This window comes from Empidonax traillii, unplaced genomic scaffold (assembly GCF_003031625.1).
Source record: "Empidonax traillii isolate 1590-97213 ecotype Southwest subspecies unplaced genomic scaffold, ASM303162v1 scaffold475:size860808, whole genome shotgun sequence".
Classification (NCBI taxonomy): Eukaryota; Metazoa; Chordata; class Aves; order Passeriformes; family Tyrannidae; genus Empidonax; species Empidonax traillii.
This window is the reverse complement of record NW_020955668.1, coordinates 309106-333953: the sequence shown is the minus strand read 5'-3', so window position 1 is coordinate 333953 and position 24848 is coordinate 309106. Positions and strand designations below refer to the sequence as shown.

The 24848-nt window shown below is 44.9% G+C and overlaps 2 protein-coding genes across 2 annotated transcripts in view; both read right to left on the bottom strand.

The window, feature by feature from the left end:
- Positions 1-612: 612 nt before the first annotated feature.
- On the bottom strand, positions 613-3880 carry ADIRF (adipogenesis regulatory factor). Its single transcript, XM_027895954.1, has 3 exons — positions 3647-3880; positions 1949-2011; positions 613-1128 (listed from the first exon to the last, which is right to left on the bottom strand). The coding sequence occupies exons 1-3, from the start codon at positions 3705-3707 to the stop codon at positions 1022-1024; spliced, it is 231 nt and encodes a 76-aa protein (XP_027751755.1). The 5' UTR covers positions 3708-3880; the 3' UTR covers positions 613-1021.
- A 6493-nt stretch (positions 3881-10373) lies between these two features.
- Positions 10374-24848, bottom strand: part of SNCG (synuclein gamma) — a 16654-nt gene continuing 2179 nt past the window's right edge. Inside the window, exons 2-5 of the mRNA XM_027895963.1 lie at positions 21004-21045; positions 20044-20171; positions 11882-11965; positions 10374-10756 (exon numbers count right to left, since the gene is read on the bottom strand). Coding sequence (XP_027751764.1) covers positions 10727-10756; positions 11882-11965; positions 20044-20171; positions 21004-21045 — 284 coding nt within the window. The 3' untranslated portion in view covers positions 10374-10726. The remainder of the gene's footprint in view (positions 10757-11881; positions 11966-20043; positions 20172-21003; positions 21046-24848) is intronic.

Genomic DNA, 24848 nt, shown 5'->3' with positions numbered 1-24848 from the left:
CTGTCTGGCTGCAGCAGCCTCTGATTGCCCAGCAAGCAGCAATCTAAAATAAATATTTCCATCTCCTAGGCAAGAAGATTGCCCCCTCGCCTCTCCCGCAGCGGCTCCGTCCCTGAGCAGGCAGGCTCTGTCAGCGCAGCCTGCCCGGGGCTGCCTCGAAGCACCGGCACGAACTGCAGCTCCGGCACTGGAGAGCTGAGCCGAGCACCCCGCAGTGGTCTCTCTCGGTGCTGCCCAGTCGTCTTTAGAGCTGCGAGCGAGCACCGGGATAAAGTGGCCGGGTTTTGTTCCCCAGGAGATTTAACAGGAGATGTGTTGTGAATAATGGTAACAAGAAATTTAGATGGGCAACAGATGGGTAGGAGAAAGGACAAGGGGGTGGACACCACAACTGCCTTTCACTCACAGACACCGCAGGGCTCCTCTGCATCCTTACCTGATGGTCACTGACTTCACTGGGCTTTGAGTCGAACAGATTTGCAAGTCATTGTGTGATCCTTCACTGAAAGCCACGGTAAAATAACGAGATTACATAACAAGGCAATCTATTTCTGAGTGGTGGAAATCTTACAGTACTCTTTATTTATCTTAATCTAAAAATACAGAAGATGGGAACAAACAAACATCTGACAAGAAACACAACCCCAGCTTAACTTTTGATTACTAGAAGAAAACTCAGTTTCATCATATGAACGCTCTGTTGTCCTGAAGTATGAACAGTTCCAGTGTCTTTGTAAATACACTCAAGCAAATGTGGCAATAATCGTTCTGTTGTAAGAGCAGGGCAACAGCATTGCTGAAGCCCTTCGAGCTGTGTTGATGATTGTGAGCAGATGTGCTAAAGGATACAATTTTTTTCCTCTGTGAAGGATGAGAGGGTTCTTCCATCTTAAAATTTTGTATTTGAAGAGAGAGAAATTAGCCAGATATCAAACAGCTTTCATTTTTTCTATGCAAAGAAGGAGGGAATTGCAAGCCAAAGAGAGATTTATACATGCAATAATGTTGACTTAAATCAGCATCATTTTTTAAAACCACATTTTTTCCCAAAGCCAGACATTGCTTCTGCAGCTTGTCCAGTCGCTTTTTCTACTCCGTCTTGTGCCATCTTGGCAGCCTTGTCAATGGCTGCAAGAGAGGGAAAAAGATAAGCAAGAAGTTGGAAAAATGCAACATTGTTTAATATTTATGATGGAAGAGAGGTGTGAAGGTGATTAGACTACAGAAATGTAGCGATACATCTTTAAAAAAGATTTTGGCAATTTTGCTGCCTCCCCATCTAATGTCAACAGGTGTCCAAATCCACCCTTCTCATCACATCCATGGAGCCCTAGAGGGTGTCACTGCCAACACATTTTGGTTTTCATGAAGCATTTTAGACCCTAAAATTGATAAGTCTCCTCTCATTTTTAGAAAGTTATTAAATTGTTTAAAAAAGAAAGAAAATCAAGCTTAGTTTTTAGACTGACTTGTTCCCAATCCGCAGCAGCAAGATGCCAGCAGTTTCCTGATGACACCTTTCCAGCTGCAGGATCAGCTTGGATCAACTCCAGCTGCTGCCTCAGCAGGTGTTGGGATCCATTATAGGGCTGGACCTGGATGGAGCCCTTCCCTCAAGGCTGAGAGGGGGGTAGGAGCAAGGTGTGGCACAGGGCTCAAGAAAGAAGAGAAGAGCTTTGTTCATGTTGTTCCCTCTAGTTCTCAGCCAGTGTCCGAATGCTGTGCATGAGACTCAGTGGCCAGGGAGTGTCTGCTACCACCTGCCAGTACCTGTGGACAACAGATCCTGAAATCCTTTCCCATGAGATTTCTAAAAGCCCAGAAGTTGTTGCTGAAACCAAGGCCTTTCAGGCTGAGAACACCTGTGGGGCAGAGCAGAATAAGCACTGCCCACTGCTGGCTTGTGTTGAGCTGCTCCATCACTCTTTGATTTGATCATTGCTCCTACCTTTCTGGCTTGCCTCTGTAATCTGGTTGACTGAATCCTGAGTGGCCTGTCCCAGGCTGTTTGCTGTAATTAAGGTAAAAAAAAAAAAACCAAAATCATTCCAGCTGTTCCCGTTTATGGTAACAGGAATTCCCAGTGTCAGTTCCCTTTTCTGCACGCCCACAGCAGTGATCTGCACTTGCCCCTGGCAAGTGATGGGGCTGGCACAGAGCAGGCTGAGCTGTGCCCTTTGCCTGTGGGCACCCCGGGAACTGTGTGTTGCCAGAGCAGCTCGCTATGAGATTAGTGTTCACCTAGCACCTACGGTCAGCTGAGCAAATCAATGACAGATAAGCAGGAGATAAAGAAGCAAAGATTAGCAGTGAGTTGGAATGGTGACATTTAGCTGCAAGCTGCTTATTTTACACTGCACTTGCTTTTATTGATTCCTAGCTTATTGTGCTCGAGGAAGGCTGGCCATGTAGCAGGCATTTTCTCTGTGAGCCATTTGGGAGTGGGGCCTCTTCCATAATGGAAGCAAATGCATTAAACAAGAGCAGGACAGGAGAAGGGAGATTTTATAAACAAGATATAAATAGAAGAAGAAGAAGAGGAGAAGGAGCTAGAAACATAACAGATCAACTCCAGAATACAAAGCATTAAAAAAGTGAGATGCCATGTAATTGTAAGATATCTGATAGTTCATGAAAGAGTGAGGTGCCTCCTCAATGGTATGCATATATTCGTACCAGAGCAAATAGCAAGGACTACTTTGTTCTTCTGAAACGAATACTGGCATGTTTGTGGGTCTACTACACACTTGTCCCCAGATGTATGGAAACTTGCTGTGACTTTGAAGAAATTAGTGAGGTTTCTCACATATTTCAACTATACAACACAGTGTTTGCAGGATGAGAGTCCAGGACCATACCTGATAAAATTGAACACTGCTAGGAATAAGCTGCACACAAATACTGTAGGGAATATACTACAGAATGCTAGAATAAGCTACACACATTTTTCAGCTTTTCAATTAAAGGACAGGCTTTGCATTGAAAAGTTGGTTTCCAGTGCACAGCGTTAATGATAACACCTTGGCCCTACATCATGGGCACAGCTATTATAGAAATGTTCATACAGGGTTTTTTAATCCCTGCACAGTCTGGTGGTTACTGCTGAAGAACACAACAAAAACGTACTACATATTACAAACTGTACATTGCAATCAGTGTAGTTATTACCAGAAGGCACTTACAGTGCCTTCTGGTAATAACTACACTGATTGCAATGTGGCAGACGTTAATCAAAAGTTAACTGCAACTTAATAAAAGGAGAGCAGTTTAGGAACCACTACAGAACATGAGGAAAGACCACCATGCACAATGCAAAAGCTAAATGCCGAAGGTTATTATTACCAAAAAACGCTTCACTGCCCTAAAAACATGAAGTTTAATGTTTTGGGGAGTGATAGATGTTGGACAACACTCAGCAGCCACGGGTGGAGGCAGCTGCCCATAGCAATTGGAGAGCCATGGCCAGTCTGGGGTCTTCTCCAGCTGATGGCCAAGACTTGCTTCCCGGGAAGGGAAGGAAAAAGAGGAAGCTGTGTCCTGCTAGTACCGATGCAGCTCATAGCATCATTTCAGATTGTGTTTTTTCTGAGCCAAAGTAGCGACTAAGCCCCCCTCCAAATATACAACAATATTTTATCTTTCTTACCAGCATCTTTTGCTTTAGATTCAGCCTGTTCCTTCAGTCCCTGAAAGCTTCTTCCCGACATCGTGGCTTCTGACACCTGTTAAAAGTCCTCTGCTTTGATGAAATGAAGCACCTGGTGATGTATAGCACACTGTGATAGTGTCCTGACTTGTCCTGGTTTTTATACCTCTGCCTCAAGACCTGCTGATCGTTTTGGGGGTGATTGGTACAATGGGTGGAGTTCGAATGTGAGGAATGAGAACTGAAATTAGAGAAAAGTTGTTTATTTACCCTCCCCGATGAGAGGGTGTGCCCAGATAGAGACTTCTGCTTCATAGCACTGTCTTTGTTTGTTAATTTGTGGTTGTTTTGTTTTTTTTTTAAAATTCAAACTGCAATAAAACCTGTTCTACCATCACAGAGAGAGAAAAGCCGCTGAATTGAGCTTTATAAAGCATGCTGGAAAACTACTGAGGTGGTAGTGCCTGGGCATGGCCAATTTTTGTCCCCGCTGGGCTGACTTCCTTCTCTTTCCTTCCTGAGAAGAACCTCATGAGAACAGTAGCCAGCCCAAACTTGTCGTAGTTTTTAGCAGTTTTAATACTAATCCAATTTTCTTGTCAGGTGGGATACTGTTAGATGGAGAGGTATTTTTATAAGAAAATTCTAATCTGGTAATCTTTCCAGTTGGCTGCTCAAGTTGGATTGCAAATCTCATCATCACTGAAGGCCTTGCCTGGGTGAGGCAGGTAACCAGTGCCAGCACTAGCAGTTCTCAGGGGAAGGAAAAAAAAAAAAAAAAAAGCCAAATTATCAAACCCACCTTTTCCTAATGTGGCTTTGTGGTGCAGACTTTGTTAGCACAGAAATTATGCTTAAAATCGCTTCCTTTCCTAGCATCACCACATTAATAAAAGTTTCTGGCTTTAAACTCTGGCATTTCCCAGATTCCCACTAGCCTTTGGAATTTGTATTTCCTGCCACCAATCCCCAGTACAAAGGTGCTTTGTACAAGTAAACTATTGGCAGAGTTGGGAGCCAAATGGCTCTCTGGTTTTGAGGGGTTTGGGTTCCTCGCTGCCATTTTCCGGCGTACAAAGTGTCTCTGTTCAGATGGCCACACTCATACCCATATTTGTCTTCCTGAGTAAAGATTTGTGTTGGGAAATAGGCACGAGAACAAGATGCCATGGATAAACTAGTGTGGGCACTGACAGTTCTCATAAGTTGAGAACTTCATTAGTACCCAAGTGAGGAAGAGTTGCATAAAACAAGGTTCCGTGCATTCCTCTGCCGCTCCTGTTCCGCCCGTCATTTCAGACAGCTCCTCTCAACTTGTGCACCACTCCTTTGTTATTTCAAACAGCAATCCTCTTTCCCCCTCGATGGGTCAATTAGGATTTTAATTATATATGCTCATCAGGTATCTCTTTCAATTCCTTGATGATTTCTTTTTTGGAACGATTTTTGTACTTGGATTTGCAAAAATCCAGCGTTGTGGGGCTCTGGCATTTTTTTAACAAAACCACTAACGTGGACCCACTTATCTTTCTTATCCAAAGCTGAGAATGTAGCCACAGCAAAGCCATACCGAATGGGTGGATTTCAGCTGTTCTCAGCCCCCTCTGTCAGGTCGCTGCTGCCTCGAGTTCCTCTGTGTGGAGCGTTAGCGAAGGAAGGAAGAGGCTCTCTGGTATCCATCAGGCAGCTTGTCGCAGCTCGAGAGAGGACGTGCCCAGGCTCCAGCAGCAAACACCTTCCAGCTGCCCTCCCAGCTCTTTTCTAAACTGCTGCATTCTCAGTGCAAGGGCCTCACAGATGCTGGCTGGGGTGATCTGCCTGAAAGGGACAACAAGAGTGTAGGAGAACATTTACAACTGATGCATGTTTACATCAAGTGTTAAACGTGCACCGCGTTACAGCAATACTTCAAAGACACTAACCAGTTCAGGTAAATATTGCTCTCCAATTCTCCTCTGACACCTTCCTAGATTTCCCCAGCTCCAACTATTATTCTTCCAAATACAAATCTCAGCATTTCAGACTCAATATGGAGGTTTGATCGGTGTTGCTGCCTGCTTAATGTCCTGCCCAAAACATCAGGAAGCACAAATTTCTGAGTAAAACCTACACTACTGAGAGCATAGCAGCATGAACTCCTTATCTAAGGTAATCTTAGCATTAATATTATCCTGATTCCAAACAGAAAAAAAGGGAAAAGAAAGCAAATTACCCTTGCCTGGCAATCTGACATAGCATGATCATTATAATGCAGCCCAGAGCAGAGGGAAGAGGGACCTTTGGTATAGTAAGTACTTATTTGCATATGATGGGACAAACAGTCTGTGCATCAGGTGGCTTGCAGAGTTACAAAGCTGCAACAGAAAATTAATGGAACGTATTGCATCATATTTATTCACTCTGTGAGTTAGCATTACTTGCCTAAAAATAATGTTAAACCCTTTGAACTGATGTTGGATATAGATTAGAGTGCTCAGATACAAACAGGTTCATCGGGCACTGGAAATAGTGGGTAACTTTAAACCTGCAGTCCAAGTATCTGTGAGTTGAATCTAAGGCACCACAGGGAAATTAGATGTTGTTCTGGTTTCCTTTCACACATCTCCTATGGCATCTCTGAGCATCACCCTCTCACACATCAGTGACATGAACCCTTCTCTTTTACTACCTGATGAAGGTGAGAAGTAACTGATCAGAGCTAGAGCTTATGTTTTACACATGAAAATGGGCAAATGAGGTTAATTAATGAGAAGCGTTGACATTCATTTGGGTTTTCTTAAATTTTAATTTTACTAGGGTTGGGATTTACAGACAGGTATGGTTTCCATCAGCAAGGCAAATGCAACGACGTGTCAGGTTTGAGGTGTCAGGTCTGAAAGTTTTACACAGATCACTCCAGAAGTTAACCAAGTGTGCAGTGTTCAGCACCTGCAGCTGTGAGAGGAGACTGACATTACTGTGGAAGGGATGTGTGTTTATGTCAATGAAATGGAATTGTTTTGAGAAATAGAATGGTTTGCTCATAGAAAGATATAATTATTGTAAGTCATATGTTAGTCATTTAAAAGATCAAACTTAAAGTTGTTCCAATTAAGCTAAATTAGCCCTTCAGTGCAAATTCTGATATACAGTTCTGGGAGAAAAGTGGTCCAATTTATTCTTCCTTTAAACATCCTCCAGGAACCATTAGTCAGCTCTGCTTCAAAGCACAAGATCAACATAAGGGCAACTGGAGTTCTTGCACATGGAGTTCTTTACCTTCTGGTTTCTCAATCTTGAGGCAACATCCCAGTGAAGTGTCATGTTTCTACCTTCTTCTGGAGCACCTCAAACCATGTCAAATATGGGGATTGTTGTGGAGTCTGACGATACCCTGCAGCTTCAGGACTAGGAAAGACAAAAAAAAAATAACTGCCTGGTCTCTAACTTAGAAGGAGAAAAGTGAGAAAGGCTGGACTAACACTGTAAGATCTGTCATGGGACTGGGGAATTAAATAATTGGTCCTATCCCAGGAGTGGCTGGCTAGGAAAGCTGAGGATGTGAACTGGGATGTAAAGTCTGCAGAAGAACTGTGTATGTTTCTCTAGGCACACTGAGGGGAAGGAGCCCTGTGGTTCTGCCCTTCTGGCAAACAGCTGTACAGCCCACCCCACCTGGGCCCAGGGGCAGAGGAAAAGTGGAGAAGCAGAGCTGGCAAGCTTGCCTGGCTCCCATACTGGAATCCACAGGAAAAAAGCAGTGCCAAAGACTGACAGAGAAACACTGCACTGCCGCAAACTCATCTGGTTTGTCTGATATTCAGAAAGCTCAGTTTTAATCTGAGCTTTTTCTGATATGCTATTAACAGCATGGAGTATCTTCTTTTGATTGGGTAGGGTTTCGATGCATTTATGAAACACTGAAGCTGTGTTTCAATATAGAAAAGAAGTGTCAAAGAGGTGAGAATGTGTGATTTTATACAGAACAGTATTAAAAAAACAACCCTTCAGTTTTTAGTCGGGTCCCCTTTGAGTTCAGTTTTAGGACATGCATTATGCAGACTGAAACAGGACTTTCAGATGAAGTGAGGGTTTAAGTGTATTATTACCTGATTTGCATTTAAACTAGTGGAATGCTGTTTGGGATATTCTGTAGAGAGCCACTGCTTCCTCTTCTGCTTCCTGGACAGGCACCTTCGAAAACTCAGGCCCTGCGTGCCCTTCAGCCCTTGGCTAAAACATAACCGTGGTGGGGGGAGCTCTCACAGGCTATGTATGAACTCTATCAGAACAAATCACTTAATAAAGCTTAACCGCAGTTTTACATGGTAAGTAAGTTTTGCTGTTACAAGGGGGAAAAAAAAGTGTTTTTCAGCACTTTGTTGGTCACTTGTATGGCGAAGTTGATGCAACACTTGGCAGCAACTGTTCCTGGCTCGTTGGATCACCACAGAGGTTGGAGTGTGAGCACCCAGAGTCACGTCACTGGGGACAGACTGTGGCCCCCCCGTGCCTGGCACCAAGAGCTGTCTCGGCACAGTGGGATTAAATCAACAGCTTGTGTGAGAGTGCTATCACATGTACAAAGTCCACTTAAATAATTCACAGGGTGAGATGAGTAAAAGAAACTCTTCATTGCCTAGATCACGATCTGTCAGCAAAAAATTATTTAGCTAGTATCTGCCTTCCTCAGCTTTTATCTGGGGCAAGGGGATTCCCAGCACTTCCTCAGTGAAAGCACCTTCTCCTGTGGGATGTTTTCTGGTGCATCTCCTCCATCCTTCCACCTTTCACTGTCTTTCCATCGCCTCTCATTACACTTGGTGGAATACTCATTAAAAGCACAGACTTCTTTTCCATGCAGCCAACCAAACAGACATACAGCGAACTTTAGTTGAATAATTAATAGGTAATCTTTTGTCTTTTTTATCACAGACCCCTCTGCCTCAGAATAAACCAATGTTCACCTTTCTTTTACCTCTGACAAAGGTGGCTCAGACTGCTACATCTGCTCCCCCTGGCTGGGTGACAGCTGGTCTGGGGAAGGGAAGGAAATAGAGGCTCACTGAGCCATTGCATGGGCACAGCACTCCTCTGTTCCCACTCACTGCTGCAGGGTGCTCATGGGAGGAAACTGTATGTCCTGGTCTCTGTCTTCAAGACTTGTGATTGCCTGTGCAAGGTGCACAAACGCTCCTCTGGGCTCTGACTGCAACAGGACTGGACCAGGCCTGGGCAGGAGCTACAGCAGGGAAGTGCCTGTCCAGCCCAGGCACAGGGCAGCGCTCACACACTCCCAAACAGCTACAGAGCTCAGTGTGGCAGAGCAGTGTCCCAGCAATTATTGTTCTCTCCTGATTTAAGCCCTTGGAACCAGAGCTGAAGCCTGCTTGGGAGATGGGCATTTGGGGAGCAGCTTACTCCTCCTCTGAGATATAACCCAGCCCAGCTGCTACCCACTCCTGCCTCCCACACATGCTGTATCTGATGAAGGCACTCACCTCCTTTTTCCCCCCTGGCTCACACAACACTTTTTTTGTACCCCCATAAAGCAAAGCTTCGGAGCAAAGGGCTTTTCCTTTTTCTGTCTCTCTCTAGCAAGCATTAACAATAGACTCCAGCCTCCTGCTGCTGGGCATGAGTATCTCTTTAAGCCCTCTTACCTTGGCCTCAGTTTTAGTTATTCTGTTTAATTGGCAGATGTTTTGCAGGACATCAGAAAAGAGCATGCACATATCAGATGTAGTTTCCTTTGAGGGGCCCTGTTACCTCTGCTAGGGCTCTTCTGTTCCCTTTCAGTGCTGAGATCAAACACCCACTCGGATGGAAATCCTGTGTTCTCTGCAATGTAATGCCTTACACATATTAATGCCTGAGAAGGGCTGCTAGCACACTTGCTAGATTCTTCCATCCTACAGCAAGTCTCTCCTGCAGTGTCTTCCACAGCCATCATCATTATGCAAGCTTGATGAGGAGTAATGATCTGATTTTGAAACAGTTTAAATCCCAACAGTTTACACTGGCTTCCCCTGGATCCGTGGGTATTCTATCTGCAGGTAAATAAAAGAGCCCACTTTGAGACCCATACCTACTGACGTGCTTTAAACTCATCCTCATGATTTACAGCAATGAGCTTTGTAGCAACATTTTCCTGTTCTCTTCATCTGTCATGTGGAAGGTCTCTGCTGCTCTCACTCCGTAGCTTAACCTGCAGACTGTTGTAAACAATACCAGCCCTGTGTTTGTGGTGCACCAGTAAATTCTCCTTTGGCAGCTGCTCTCACACTCATGCATTTCACAGCCTCCCTGCCCCTGCCAGCAGTAATGCAGCTCTGATCTCACAGGTTGGCTGGTACCATCACATTCTGTAATCACCTTCTAGCAGTTTGTTGCATCCAGATGTCAGGACAGAGTTTTCAAGCTCTGTAGTAAACAAAATAAATTGAGCTCAATATCACTTTCACATTCCTTTAAAAAGCCTCCACTTGCCCAATATTCTCCCCCTCCCCCACTTTAAACACAAGTATTTAAATAGTGAAATATCTGTTTTTCGGCCCTGAAAGACTGGAAGTTGGCCTACCTACAGTATTGACTTCAGAAACACAATTTTTCACAGTCCTCCATCTTTTTAAGGCCCTTACAGTTTTGAGATCCTTGTATCTTGACACTGCACTTTTACAGGAAGAGTGCACCTGTTCAGAAGTGTCCCCATCTAAAACGTGCAAATAAAACCGACAAAACAAAAAACGTGTTCAAACACTTTTTTATTAGTTAAAAAAAAAAATATTTCCACAATACCTAGAGATCCCAAGTGCCAGTGCTGATGGACGAGAGACACAGACCAGTGAGCCCAACCAAAAGATGCAAAGCAAGTGGGTTGGGAAGGCAGGAGGAAGGTGGGGAAGGACACACCCCGGTACACACCTGCACTTTACTTACAGAGGAGTCTGGTTTACGTATATTGTACAACTGTTTTTGAGGCAAGTGAAGGACTACAAAGCTGAATGTAGTTAGTCTATGGACAGTGGGATTTTCCTGTTGTAGTGTCAGCTAATATTTCCACATATGCTCTTGGAATGGTCTCTTTTGAGCTGGGACTCCCTAACTTGATGGATCGCCTTCAGTTTCACCCTGTGAGAGAAGACAGGGAGGAAAACAGTAAAACATTTCCAGTGGAAAACATATATAAATAAAATTAGGAGAAAAATCAATGCCAATAGTCACCACACAAAAAAATTATAAACAGCTACAAAACAATAAGGACCATACATGATGCAGAAAATAAATGAAATATCCATTCATTCTGGAAACCAGACACACTCCCACTGTAACTCAGACCTTCAGGGAAAATGAGGGTGTGAGCTCACAGATGGTGGAAGTCGAGCTAATGTGGGGCCGGGCTGCCACCAGCAGGAGTGTCCTGCTTTCTGCTGCTGGGTCTGCTCCTGCAGCCTGACATGAGCACTGGTGCAGCCAAAGAGTCAGTCAGATCAGAGGGGCTCTTTTCGGGGACTGGCAGCAGGGGTGATGGCTGGCAGAGAGCGGTAGGTGGAAGCTGAGACCACAAAAAATAGTCTGAGCTTTGGAAAAGCTGAAAAACGTGGGGTTTGGGTGCATGCAGTACTTGTGGAGTGGGCAGACAAAGGCCTTAGGACTGAAATCATAAAGGAAATACCATGCGAGAAGCATTTGCCCCTTTGAAGCATCCTTGATGGACAATAAGTTATGCTTGTTCAAGAGCTGAAAGTGGCCCAAAGACCGACATTTGACCCAGGGCTTCAAAAGGACATTGCAGGCAGAACAGATCAAAACTTAAAAGAACTTATTTAAATGTAGAAAAATCTACAGAAAAATCTAACTTTTTATCTAAAGCTCTTCTAAATCACAGCTGCAACCAGGAAAAAGCTCTTTCATGTCATGACAAAACCAAACGAAAGCACTAACTATTATATGTGCATCCAAAAAATCAACTCAAATCAAGCAGCAGTTTACACTCTGTTCAGTCTGTCACTCATAGAAAATTGTTGGTCCCCCCCCCCCAAAAAAAAAGGAAGTGGCAAAAGCGAGAACTGATGAGCTCAGATTTTCATCAAATAACTCAGCAAGGTGGGAATACTGATGGGAACCTGACACGGCAGATCCATAACCACAGGATGCAAAGGGGTATTCTCTGGTGGGGGGAAGCAGTACCCCAGAAAGAGCCCGTGTGTGGCCCCGAGACCCCGTGGGCAGGCAGGGCCCTGGCACCCCCCTTACCTCTGCACCGCCTGTGCCCGGCGCCGGGGCCCCCTCTCCGGCCACCCGGGGCTGCTCCGGAGGCTGTGGCGCTGCCAGGTCCTCCTGCCAAGTCACAAGCAAGATGTTTGTCCTTGCTGCCACATGCAGAGTCATCGCCCTAATCTTAGACAGGCCCTTCAAGCAGACTGCGCGACAGTAACTGAGCGTTACGCACCCAAATAAAACACTGGCTTTAATATTGATTGGGATCCACTTTTGTTGTGCAGCTTGTTGGAGCAGATATCTATGAAAAAGCAATTCATTCTCCTACCACCTGGTTTAGGGTCTTTTTCATACAGAAAATCAGTTCTTTTTCTGTCACTGAGACCGGAGTTTTGACTCTTTCTGTGCGAAGAAACTTGGGCGGAACAAATAAATTTACCTACAGTAAGACTTCGCCAAACCTTTCCCCACATTATCTTACTTACCCATAGCACTTATTGCATAGACCAAAACTAACTTAAGATACAGCAGTACTGTGGTGGTGTTAATGTCATGCTTCAGATAAAGTGTCATTATCAAGGGATTTGTGTTTGAGTCCAAGTATTTACATAGGCATTTTTGCATATATTACATAAAGGGAAAGTCAGTTTTGCATGCAGGGCAGATTTATCATTTGAATTTTAACATTTTGAAGCACAGGGCTACCCCCTTCCCTGGTGCTGCTGTTGATGCAGTACAAATCAAATGCCCCTGCCAAACCTCCAGTAAACAGAACGTCATGCTCTGTGTGTCTGGGGAACTCCACTCTTAATTTTGACACGTGTCCTTATTTTCCAGTTCAGTCACAACTGTTCTCATCATTAGGAGAGCACTCCTGCTGCTTTTGGGAGTGAATTATGGAAGAAGATGTGATATGAAATAAAAAGGGAAAAATAGACAGAGTTACATAGATATAAGGTAGAGCCCATGAAAATTTAAGCTGGAAATTGGATGTCAGGTCCATTTGTGGCAGGAAGATGGAAGCACTGCAACCCACTTGTCCTATCTATGGGCTTCCTGCTCTCCATGCAAGTTACCATGAGATCAATCCACCAAAACCAGAAAACAGCCAAAATATGAGCTGCAGTACTGATGTCTGTCACAGCTGCAGACATTCCCTTCATCTCCCTGCTGAGACTAGAGTTAATTAGTTTGTTTATGGAGAGCACCATGCACTGGGCTGTCTCCAGATGAGAAGCACAGTGAGATTACCCTTTCCTAAGGGCTGTGCCCTTAATTTGCACTGCATTGTTGGCCTGAGATGTTTTAAGTAAGCCCAGGTAAGTTAATGACATCAAACTGTGCACATGATGGAAGCCAGGCTCTCCCAGCACAGCAGGGACTGTGGCTGTTGTGGAGAGGCCACTGCTCCGATGGAGCCACTCAGCACAGCCTTTCAGAGATGCAACTCCCCTGCAGTCAGCAAAGAGCTCAGTACTCTGAATATGCAGGCTCATCCAGCCTCAGGATACAGCCTGTATAAAAAGGACTACGCCTTATAACTCAACAGCACACGTTAGGCCAAAGCAGGGAAATAGCCTCAAATGGTATTCTGAAGCTTTACAAGTAGGTTTTTTGACTGTGAGGTGGAAAGGAAAGAAATCTGCAGAGCAACCCACTGACAGCAGCTGCAACAGCAGGTGTCTCGTAGGTGTTCTGCAGGTGGAGTTACCAGCTGCGGTGTGAAATCATGAAGGCCAATCAAAGGCGACTGCCTAAGGTGGTGAGCTGCGCTGGGGAAACGGGAGAACAGCTCACAGGAACACAAGGAAAAGTGCAGTGCACTCCGTCTTTCTACAGGGTATGACCACTCACTGTTCCTGTGGGCAGGGAGCTCAGCTGTGGTAGATGTGGAAAGAGTCATGGGAAGGGGATACCTTTCTCAGCACCACCCTCAGGACACTGCATCCAAGAGCAACGGATGGGCTGAAGAATCCTCGTTCAGCTATTGTGTGCTGCTTGTTATACCCCTTAAATCGTGCTCTCCTTGCCAAGACTCTGCTCCAGAAGGATAAAAATCAACTGTCTATTTTTAGAAAGGGAAACAAGCATGCTTCTGGATAGTATTTCTAAACTTTGGTGGAGGAACCAGCACAATTGCAGGATGAAGAGGTGTCAGGCCGTGTTAGGGATGTCACCTCACAGCCTTTTTCTCACGCGCTTCCCACCCTGCCCAGAATAGCGATCCCCAGATGAGGAAGGACTGCATTCTTCAGCTGGGTGGTAGCTGGCTGGGGATTGCAGGGACTGCTCAGGGAAACAGAGGAGGACCATGCGATGGAAGGGTCTTCACTTTGGACAAAGAGCCAGAGATCCCCAGGAACGAGCTCCAGCAATAACACTGACCCACAGCACAGCGCTGGGCAAGAGAGCAAGGGTGAAAATCCAGCTTCTCTGGGGGACACCAAGAGTTTTACCATCCCTTTCACTGCTCATCTGCTCATCAAAAGGGATAAGATTTTCTGAGGGAAAGGCATGTTGAAACCATGAAGCAATTAGTAATGGTCCATCCACCTGCTCTTAAAGGGAAAGAAGATTTCGTCTCCTCAAAAGTTATGCCAGGCCTTAGAATAAATATTTTAAATGAAAAAAAAAAAATCAGTTTGCTATGGGCTGTTTTCTTCTATTTTTGGGGGAGAAGTTGAATCTTTTTTTTGCTAGTGAAGAGAGAAAAATTAAGGACTTATAGTTAAGGGAGTATTTATAGTTAAGGTTATAATAGTTAAATGAAACACAAGACCTTAGAATTTCTTACAGGAATATCACACAATTTTTAAAATATTATAAGAATATAAAAATATATTCCTATATAAAATGTATACACTATAGAAGATTTATATATATAAAAAACAATATTTCATTAAGGTTATGAAACATAAGTACATGTTCAGCTGTCACTAATGAAAAACTCAACAAATTAGGATATGGTATTTATAAAAATATTCCTGTGTAATGTTAAGAGAGCTTAAATAGACTATACTACAGGCTCCTGAGTTCAGATATTTTAATATTTTTTTAAACTGATTTGAAAACCCAGAAATAGTGAAAAATAATTAATTATAATTTCATTTCTCAGATTTCTTTTTTTCCCCAGGTTCTATGAAATTCCCTTTTTCAGCGTAGCAATTGAGTTGTATGTTCCAAGTCCATATGTGAAATGGAATTTACATTTTTATCTATATTATGCTATAAGCCAGTGGGTCTTTTTTGCTGTTCCCAAAAATTTGGACAAAAACAACGCTATTACTATTATTTTCCTTATATAACCTCCAATATTGGATGCTGGAATATGACTCATTGAATTCTCAAAAAAATTCAGTGACGAGCAAGATTTCATTATTATTATTATTATTATTATTATTATTATTATTATTATTATTATTATTATTATTATTATTATTATGCTGTAAAGCCAGAGAGGTTTGCTGGCAGCCCCATCTGCTACAAATTTACCAGCCCTCAATGGGAGATCAATTGCATAAGGCAGAGAGGTTCAGCCTCCTGTGGTGCTCCTGACCTTGGGCGTTGGAGCAAACACAGTGGTTCTTGGCAGTCTCCCCACACCACTCCCTCGTAAACCCTCAGGCAACCTGACAGGTCCTATGGACAGGCTGTGCTGTGCAGGTTTCAGGCTGAATGTGCTTGGAGTGATGCTGACAGCTCCAAGAGATCAACCCGTGACTAGAGTGGACCCACCAAGAGGACAGACAGACAGACGGGCACACGGGAGTCCTGTCTTACCCTGCAAATCCAGACGGACTCTTGGGGTGGCTTTGTTTTCATCCAGCTCACACAGCCAGACTCTCTGACACTTTCCTGGGACTGCTTATAGAAATAATGCACATTTAACCATGTATCCTACAGGATTGCTGAGGCACAGCCTTGAGCCATGAGGCAGACACAAGGTCTTGTAGACTTTAGGGTTCACCAGTGCCATTAACTCAGCTATTTTTCAAGGGAAGATGTATGCCTGGATGCATTAATGAGAACCGAGAAGGAAGGACAGAAAAAGTGCCTGTAGGTAGAATAGCCTGTTCCACACTCCTTTTGCAGTCTCCCCTGCTCCATGAGATGTGGACAGACACCACTGCGATGCATCACTGCATCAACCAAGGACAGAGAAGCTTGAATGTCAAGGGGAAGAGTTTCAACTATTTATTCTACTTAGTTGTAAGGTAGTTTAGCTGCTGATTTCCCTGCTCCTCCTGCTCAGCAGCTCTGCCCTCGCTGGCCTCTCCAAATGCCCTTGGTTGCTCTCTCCTAGTGGCACTTGCCCTGCCCAAACTAACTTGAACAGGGAGGTCACTCAGTCTCTGCTTCTAATTCCTTCGGTGTGAGTGCCTGGGCCTCGGTGGCGTTGCAGGGTGTGAGTGAACAGAACCAAGGCCATGAGTGTTCACATCCGAAACGTGCAGCTGTTACGAGAGCGACGAGCCCCGGTGTGGGTGCGGCTCACGCGCACCGGATCAGGTGCCCAGGGACACGCCGTGATCCAGAGAGCACACCCAGAGGATGAACATAACTGACAACTGCGCCGGTAATTAATGGAGCGAAATAAAAGAAGGATCAAACCCAATTCAAAGTGACAGTCATGAGCTGACAAGTAAATCATAAAAACTGACGAGACAAAAAGATCTAAGGAGAAGATCTAGGTGGAGGGTGTAGGGAAGCATCATGCTGGGGAAATTGTTCCACTCCCTGAGGGACATTTTGTGAGTGTGTGTACGCACATGCCCTCGTTCCCAGCCACGTGGTGTCTGCATTGCAGCAAGCTCTGTGCTGCGTCATGCAGACGAAGAATTAATCCTCTTCTAAGACAGGGATATGTAGTGGGTGGTTATCTCACTGGAATCTCTAATGTCCACCCCAGGGATGGGGATGGGTGCAGAGCCACAGACAGAACAGATTACTGATGGGTTTCATTCCCATGTGGATCAGAAATATTGCAGTCAGTTTATAATCTCTTAATTTACATATTTTTTAGTTAATACTTAAAAACTCCCCCAAATCATTCAGTACTTTCCTGCACTCAGTGAGCAGTGGCCAGGTCAGTGCCAAAGCCCTATCAGGTGATGCCAACACCACCCAGGGTTGTTCTCATCTGGTACCTGGCACCCCTCCATAGGCGTAGGGTTACTCCCGCCTCATTTCCTTCTGCATGGCTCTGAGTGCTCCCGCCAAGGACAGCAAGGAGCAGCAGATTGCCAACTGCCCCATGGGTGTCCACATTTCAATGCGTCCACATTTCAGTGCCTGCCATGATCCTACAGAGGGCTGAATTCTTTCCCGTGACCCAGCTCACCATGTGACACACCCACAGAACTGAACCAACCCATGGCTGCTGTCATGAGCAAAACTTAACTCAGAATCCTTCGAGTTCCCCTCTCCCGCCCACCATGCCAGCTGTCAAACAGGCAGATTAAATGTCAACGAGCTCTCTGTAATTGATATTAATACTGGGAAAGCTCAGCTGGGGACATGCCTCCTAGGCCACTTGGCTCTCCAGACCCGAGTCACCCTCCTGCACTGCTCGGTGCCAGGCACTCCCACAGATCCCTGGTGCTCTGAACAACCCCTCTGTAAAGGCAGCAGGGAACAGCACTGGAAGCAGCTGAAAACCGAATTAAGGCATTAGCAACTGCTCTGTGCAATTAGAAAGGAGGAGGACAGGATGGAACACAAAGAAGTCTCAGAACTGGATTTAACAGCTCCCTCAAACTTCAAGGGCTGAAAGGCTTGTGTAGGACCCCAGGACTGCAAGATGATAATAGTAGGTATTCACTGTTTAAACATCTAAAAGCTTTAACTTATCACTCTTACTGTATCTTCAGTGGGTCTCCCACAGGCATTATAGTGCCCGGTGCTGCTCTTGACAGGCTCTGGATGTCTCCATTAGCAAACTGTGCAGCACAAGAAGAGCAGACGAGGAGAAAAAGCAGCTGGTGCTGAGAGCCCAGCACAGTCCCTTTATATACCCTTTCAGGGCCCTCCCTCAGGAGCAGCTCTGGCTCCAAGGCAATTAACCATTAGCAGTTGGGAGGCACTCGGTGTGCTCACGGAGCTCAATCTTCCATGTCTAGCTTGATGCTAAAGTATGGTGAGTGAGCATGAATAAAAGGTTTGCACTCCTAAGCTGAGCTAAACCAGTAGAATAGATGACCCCTCTTTCACAGAAACAAATATTTTTTTCCTGAATTCCTTTCTCCTTTGACTTTGTCTTGTTTTTCTCCTCCTGTTTTCATTCTGCTGCCCATCTCTGCTGTTTGGCATGACACCATGGTGCTGTGTCCAAAGCAGTTTCCTGGTTCCACTTAGTCTGCCCTTTGGCATGTGACACACCCTAATTTTTTATTTCTTGATCGATCTCCATTTTAACTCTCAGCAGTCAGACATCAAGGGAAGATGCCAGAATGACAGTTCAAACGCTTAATGCTTTAACCCTCCAAAAACTCTGCTTATTGCCTGCAGTCTGCATAAACCAGAACCTCTACTAGGGTGAAGGAATCATTGATTTTCTGAAGGACTGCCTTCACAAGGGTGGAAACAAGTTACATTCACTGGTTTAAACTCTGAAATTAGCTGTAAATTGTAGTTGTCAGTCTTTGAGGTAGGGCTCTCACTTAGGAGGAAAGGGGAACAGGATTGCTGCTGCTCAGTCCTGGCCAGAGGGGAGACAGTCCAATATCTGCAGGATGGATTCCTACTGTCAGCAAATTCCTCACTCTCCTGGGTCAATCACCCTGTACTAGGTCAGCCAAAAGGTTGGAGGGGGTGTTATTGCCCCATGGAATTAGGAATCACTGTTTGCTCCTACAGCCTAACTCCTATTCCCTGTGGGAATAGAGATTAATCTTATCCCAAGGGCTTAGCAGAACTCCTGTATCTGCCCTTTTCACATGCTTTCAGGAGGACATTTGGCGTCACTGGTAGCTGCTGTTCCCTTCTTTTGTTAGGATGTTCTCCCAGGATTTATATGCTGTGTAGAAGTTTTGTTTCACATCACAATGTGTTTACGTGCAGGTCAGGAAATTAATCAGCCGACTATCTGAACAATTAAAACAATTTTGGCCAGCCTGGCTTTGTTTTGATTCCAGGTTTGGGTTTGTTGTGACTCATCCAGCTCATGTGGCTATCAACGGCAGTGATCACAGCTCTCTGAACAGGGGAAAGAGCTGGGCTCACCCAAGAGCTGCCAAGTATTAACCTCATGTGCTGTACAAATAGTTGCTGTTTGCTACCCCCCGGGGAAAGCATCTTCTCTAATGATCAACACTGCCTTCATCTAGGGAACTGTTCTGCTCCTTCACAGGCCCCTTAATCTCCTCACTCAAAGCAGTCCAGTTTGCCAAATTAGGCAGGAGGACAGAAGATGCCTTGTCTGAATTTGGCTGAATCTGTGTGCACAATTTGAATCACATGGCCTTTATCAATAAGTGCTTGGATGTTGTCAAAACCATCAGGAAGCAGAGCAGCAGGGTCAGGCTCTCTGCTGTGACCGAGCCGTGCCTGAATTGCTGCTGCCCTCTGCTGCCTCTGGAGCTGCCGGGGCCGAGCCTGCATATCCCACCAGCACAGCACAGGAGCGAGGGCAAGTGCTGAGCTCCAGTGCCTTCCCACCCTGCACATCCCAGAGCTCTGACTCCATCCAGGTGCTCACTGCAGCCCAGCTGCAGTTCTGCTCAAGTCCCTGGGGAAAATGCTTTTCTACATTCGTAAGAAAATGAAAGGCCAGACTCTTGCCAGCAGTGCCCACTGATAGGACAAGAGGCAATGGGCACAAATTGATTAAAGTGTCCACCTGAACAGAAGAAAACACTTCTCTCTCTTCCTGTGAGGGTGGTCAAACACTGGCACTGGTTGTCCAGGGATACCGGGGAGTCTCTACCTGTGGAGATATTCAAAACTCAGCTGGACACAGTCCTCTCTCACTGGTCCCAAGGAGGTTGGACTAGATGATCTCAAGTAGTCCCTTCCAAACTAAATGATTCTGTGACTATATTATGCATTATAGGATAATATGAAGTGTTATACCAAGCAGATAATGCTGATAACCATTCATTAAATAAGTAAAACCATCAACTGTAAATGTTTGAAGGTATTTCAAGTGTAATCCAAAGGTGACTCTTCTGTCCTGCACACCACCGAAGAAACAAACATACCTTTTTTACAACTCCTGTAGTGGCCACGATGGTCTCTGCTCCTTCTACAGTCTTGTTTGCCACTGTATTCACGCTGGCTACTACAGCCTCTCCCACCACATTGGCCTGCTCCTTGGTCTTCTCAGCAACTGGGGTTTCAACAAAAGCAGAAAGTCAGTGAGCTAGACACTGCCAAAAGACTGCCAAATTCCCTGGAACAATAACATGAATGCACTGAGGTAAAAGAAGAAATTGGCCCTTGTACAGTCCTTGTTTGGATTTTTTTTTTAGATGAGATCACGTCTGAATTTACATCATGGACGTGAGGGTTTTTGTCTGACTCAAAATGCTCTTCAGAGAGCAGCACTGCAGCCTGTCAGTCATTGTGGGCAACTGCAGAATGAAAAATTTACCGTCAGAATGAAAAATTCACTGTCAAATACTAAGAGACAAAGTGCGTTTGAGGTATTTTGCATTGTTGACTGTGCATGACCTCTGCCTGGGTAACTTCTGTTTGATTTAATACTCCTGGGTAGAAAAAAGTAATTATTATTAAATTCTCCAGGGAAAGGATCCATTTATCTCCCTTCAAGGCAGTTCATATGGCTGCTCTGCCTTGGAGTTTCGGTCCTAGAAGGACCCTGATTCTGTGCCTGACACGAGTCTCCCAAAGACCACAGTTTTGGCCCAACAGGAACTCTGCATGCTGGGCATGCACTTGACACTGTGAAATGTCTAAATTGCCGTGAATCATCCCAGTCTGCCAAGTAACCTTTGTTAGATTTTTTTGACCTGTTCTATAATGATTAAATATTTTCTCCCATCTGTGTCCACTGCAAATGCCAGACCCTGAACCATCGCTCCTGGCAAGCATCCTCCATTCATCATCTGGAAGGTCACACGTCAGCGGTGCTGCCAACAGACCTCCCATCTGGCAAACCATCACAGATTCCCACATCTCTCTCAGGGCTGTGCTCTTACCTGAGGTCACACTTTGCACCACGCCTTCCTTGGTTTTGGTGCCTGCGAAAGGAAACACAGTCCATCAGTGCTACCTGGCTAAGAAACCAGGTTTCTGGACACATACGGCTTTTTGGTCTTATCAAGTGCAGTAGGGAGCTACAGTGCTGCTGGCACCTCCTGCTCAGACACAAGCCATTTGTAGAGCCAGAAAAAGAGACCAGCTTCCCTCCCCAATAAAGTCAGTAAGTACCTTCGTGCTGAGAGTTGGAGAACTTCAATAACAAATTATCTGGAGATGCCTAGACCTGGAAAATCTTTACTGTATCATCCTGGAGTATGAAAAATTGTTCCCTGGAATATTTCCAAAATTAAAAGAACAGTTAAATAGTGGTAAATCAATATTAAGCTAACTGTAAAAATGACTGTGTATGAAGTCACTTGGTAAAATATCACCTACTTCAGTCTCCCAAGACAAGGAGTCACATCTGTGACTCTCTCCTGCCTTTCAGCAGAAAGTCAGTTAAAATCTCATTCTATTTTCTCAAAGACTTGAGAACCTTAAAGCTGAATTTACAGAACTGCCCACCTACTACACACCTACTAACTAGATCCCCATTTCAGTGCCTCAGCCTAGGCTGTAAGTGCCTGCTCACAGCAGTACACAGAATGCAGATGGTTTTATCTCAGATTATGCAAGTACACCATATGTATACTTACATTGTAATTTATCTCGCTGTTCTCAAGGCAGAAAAGCTAACAGGATGTGAAGGCATTCAGTTTGCATCACAAATAGCCCTAAGGAATAATTAATCTCTGTGATTTTCCTCCACGCTTCAAGTGACCAGCTATATATCCCTTCTACCTTTATACTGCAGCAGACAAGCTAAATCATATGGTAGATGGGCAGCCCCCACAGTAACTTGGTGCTTTATACATTGGAAAAATAAAGGATTGAATTTATCTCTGTTACAATTTAAAAAAACACATACCAAAACATTCCACTTGTCCCACCTTACCGTATTTTGTAAATTATCTGCACCTATACAGGCTTTCTTCAACTTTCCCATACTGATACAACAGAAGGATTTCTATGGCCAACCATCAAAATGACAAAAATAGAGAACCAGGCAGGTCTTTGACTCCATGGTAGTGGAGCATCCATGGGTGTGGTGGGAGAAAACAGCTACAAATCACATCTCCTTCTCATTAACAACCCTAAAAGCAAAACAGGTGCAGTGCCCTGATAACAACAGATCCAGCCCAGCTCTGTTCTGCCTGACGCATGTTACATATTATTGAATGTTATTCTCGATTGTTGATTTATTTTGGTGATGGCAATTGTTGCCTGGAGCAGAACAAAACTGTTCTACTATAATATGCTCTCAACATTTCACTCCACCCTCCTGAACTGTGTTGAAACTGAAGAGATGAAATCTTTGTACTTTATTATACTTGTTACTGCTGTAAACTGCAGTTCCCAGTGGTGCATGTGATGCATGTGCATTGCCGTGAGCTGGATTTAATAACGATACCTGTGATACACAAACACGTGCAGGAGCACAGCAGTGAACAGAGCAGGTGCAAATCTCAAGCCACGAATGTGAGCTCCTGAGTGGGCCAAACACACGCACTTCAATTCAGACACCATCCTGCTTTGGTTTCCCTCCCAGTGCTTCTCCTATGAAACACTTCCTCAGTACTCATCCGACATACAAGACTGTCTCATGTTAGACACAGATGTTCAAGCTTAGCTCTTCTTTGTTGTTTTTTGGTCAAAGAACAGTTGATAGGAAAGCAAAGTAGCTGTTTCAGTTTTGCAGTAAACACACTTCGTGAGACTTCTGTCTTCTATATATTTTTTACCAGACTTTTAAGGTGACTATCTGGGCTCAGTTCTTTTACAGGGGGAGGGGAGTGGGTGGGGGGCTATATTTGCTGATCAGAAATAATTCCAGAAAGGAGGGATGCAGACAGAAGAAAAACATCCGAACCCGTTTTGCCACGGAAGCAATGTCACTTGGGAAGAGTCCCTGCTGCAGCCCGGGGAGCGCTCGCCTCCCGCTCCCGCTCCCGGCCCAGCCACGCCCGATGACTCAGGCTCCCATCCATTATGCACCGCATAAAACCTGACCTTCCGGCGCACGCTCCTGCCAGCACCCCGCATCTGTTGAATCAGAAAGCAATCACCTGATGCTCAATCTCATTTCACTCATTAGTCCCTGCCTGCAGCTTCTGTACACAGAATTAAAAGTTCACGCATCCTGCCTCTTCTGAGTGCTGTGAGTCATCTGTAAGAGCTTTGGCATGTTAAGGGTAGGACTGAGGTGGTGGAGCGCTGTGCAGTGGGAGAAGGTTTAGAGTGGAAAGGGATATTATGATGGGCATTAAGTCCTGCAGGAGTCACTTGGTTTAAGTAGAGCTTGGTGCGTTGGGGCTTTCTGCGACACACACGGTCGAACGTCATTCTGGAAAACTAGAAATGCATTCTTTGTTAAAGCTTACTGAATTATAGCATTAAACAGTACTAATGACCTTATACTCAATACTCTGATGCAGCTTTGCATTAAATTAATTAATTAACTTCAGCATCATTTATCCCCCTTTTTAAACCAAACAAAAAAAAGAACCAGCTGCTGGATCCATACTAACTGTGCAGGGATCCCCGGCCACTTTGGTGTACCCAGAGGCTGTTACAAGTTGGAGAGCAGACTGTGATTTTGCTAAGTGCAAAGGTGACCCACAGTAAAGGATTGCTCCCTCTTTTCATGCCCCCTCTTCCCTACCCTGCTTGTTCAGGAAGCCACGTGGCAGGGCAGGAGCACCCCACGCCCTGACTGCCCTGGCAATGGCAGCACCTGGGGCCCACCCGGCTCTGATCCGCATTGCAGTGCCAGCACGGGAGGGAGGCATCTCCTCTCTGCCATGGCTCCTGGAACCTGCTTGGACCAGAGGGGACCACAGTGCCCCAATGATACTGTTTGCTCCAGGCAGGTGCCTCTGAACGAGCATTATTTTCTTCTCCTTGTCAGCAGCAAGTGACTCACTAGACGTGGGGGTTGTGCCCAGACACCTGGAATCCTCCTTGGAGAGTTGACAGTGAGTTAGCACAAACCTGAATAAAAGTCAGGGAACCACTTGATCCATCCTAGGCTATGGGGATTTTCCTCCCTTCCCTGATGTTCTGAAAAGACCCTCAAGGTTTGATGCAGTACTGTTTTCTCCTAGCATCCAAAAATTCAAGTTTTGTCACCTAATGCTCTAGATGAAGCTGCTGGGATAGGGCTCTGCAATGGAAGGAGCAGGGAAAGAACAGTTCAGGTCTGAGATTTACCCTTCACATGGCACAGAGTAAAAAATAGCAGCGTGAACAACATAATAATCATTCCAGTTTTAGCAGAGGTACCATGCCTCCATCTTCCCTGGTAGTTGAAAAAACTAATTTTCTGAGCTAATCAGCATCTGGCCTTGACTTTTCCTGCCTGTGAAACACTGAATTTTCCCCAAAGGGCTGAGCTTCCCCTAGCATGCAACAGGAACTGAATCAGCCCAAGGCAAAGCCCTGTGCAGTGCATGACAGGGCAGGAACCCGCAGTACACCACCAAACCAAACCAAACCAATAAAAGGAAAAAGCAGTTAATCTTCACCTTGATCCTTATCTGATCCTCATTCAGAGATTAGGGTTTTAAGGCCTTTTAGTTTTAGGTTTGTAGAAAACTTTATTGAGAGGTCAGAATCTCATAAAGAGACTCTTTACCTGAAAAGCAGGTCACAGTATGGAGGTGTACAATGTGAGGAATTATGTATAAAACCTCTGAATAACCCCGACACGACTCAAATCTGGATGAAGCCACTAATATTAAGA

Coding starts and splice junctions, on each gene's coding strand:
- ADIRF (XM_027895954.1), bottom strand. CDS start 3,707: ATGTCGGGAAGAAGCTTTCAGGGACTGAAGGAACAGGCTGAATCTAAA. Junction 2,012..3,646: donor ATCTAAAGCAAAAGATGCTG/GTAAGAAAGATA, acceptor CCTTAATTACAG/CAAACAGCCTGGGACAGGCC. Junction 1,129..1,948: donor TACAGAGGCAAGCCAGAAAG/GTAGGAGCAATG, acceptor CCTCTCTTGCAG/CCATTGACAAGGCTGCCAAG.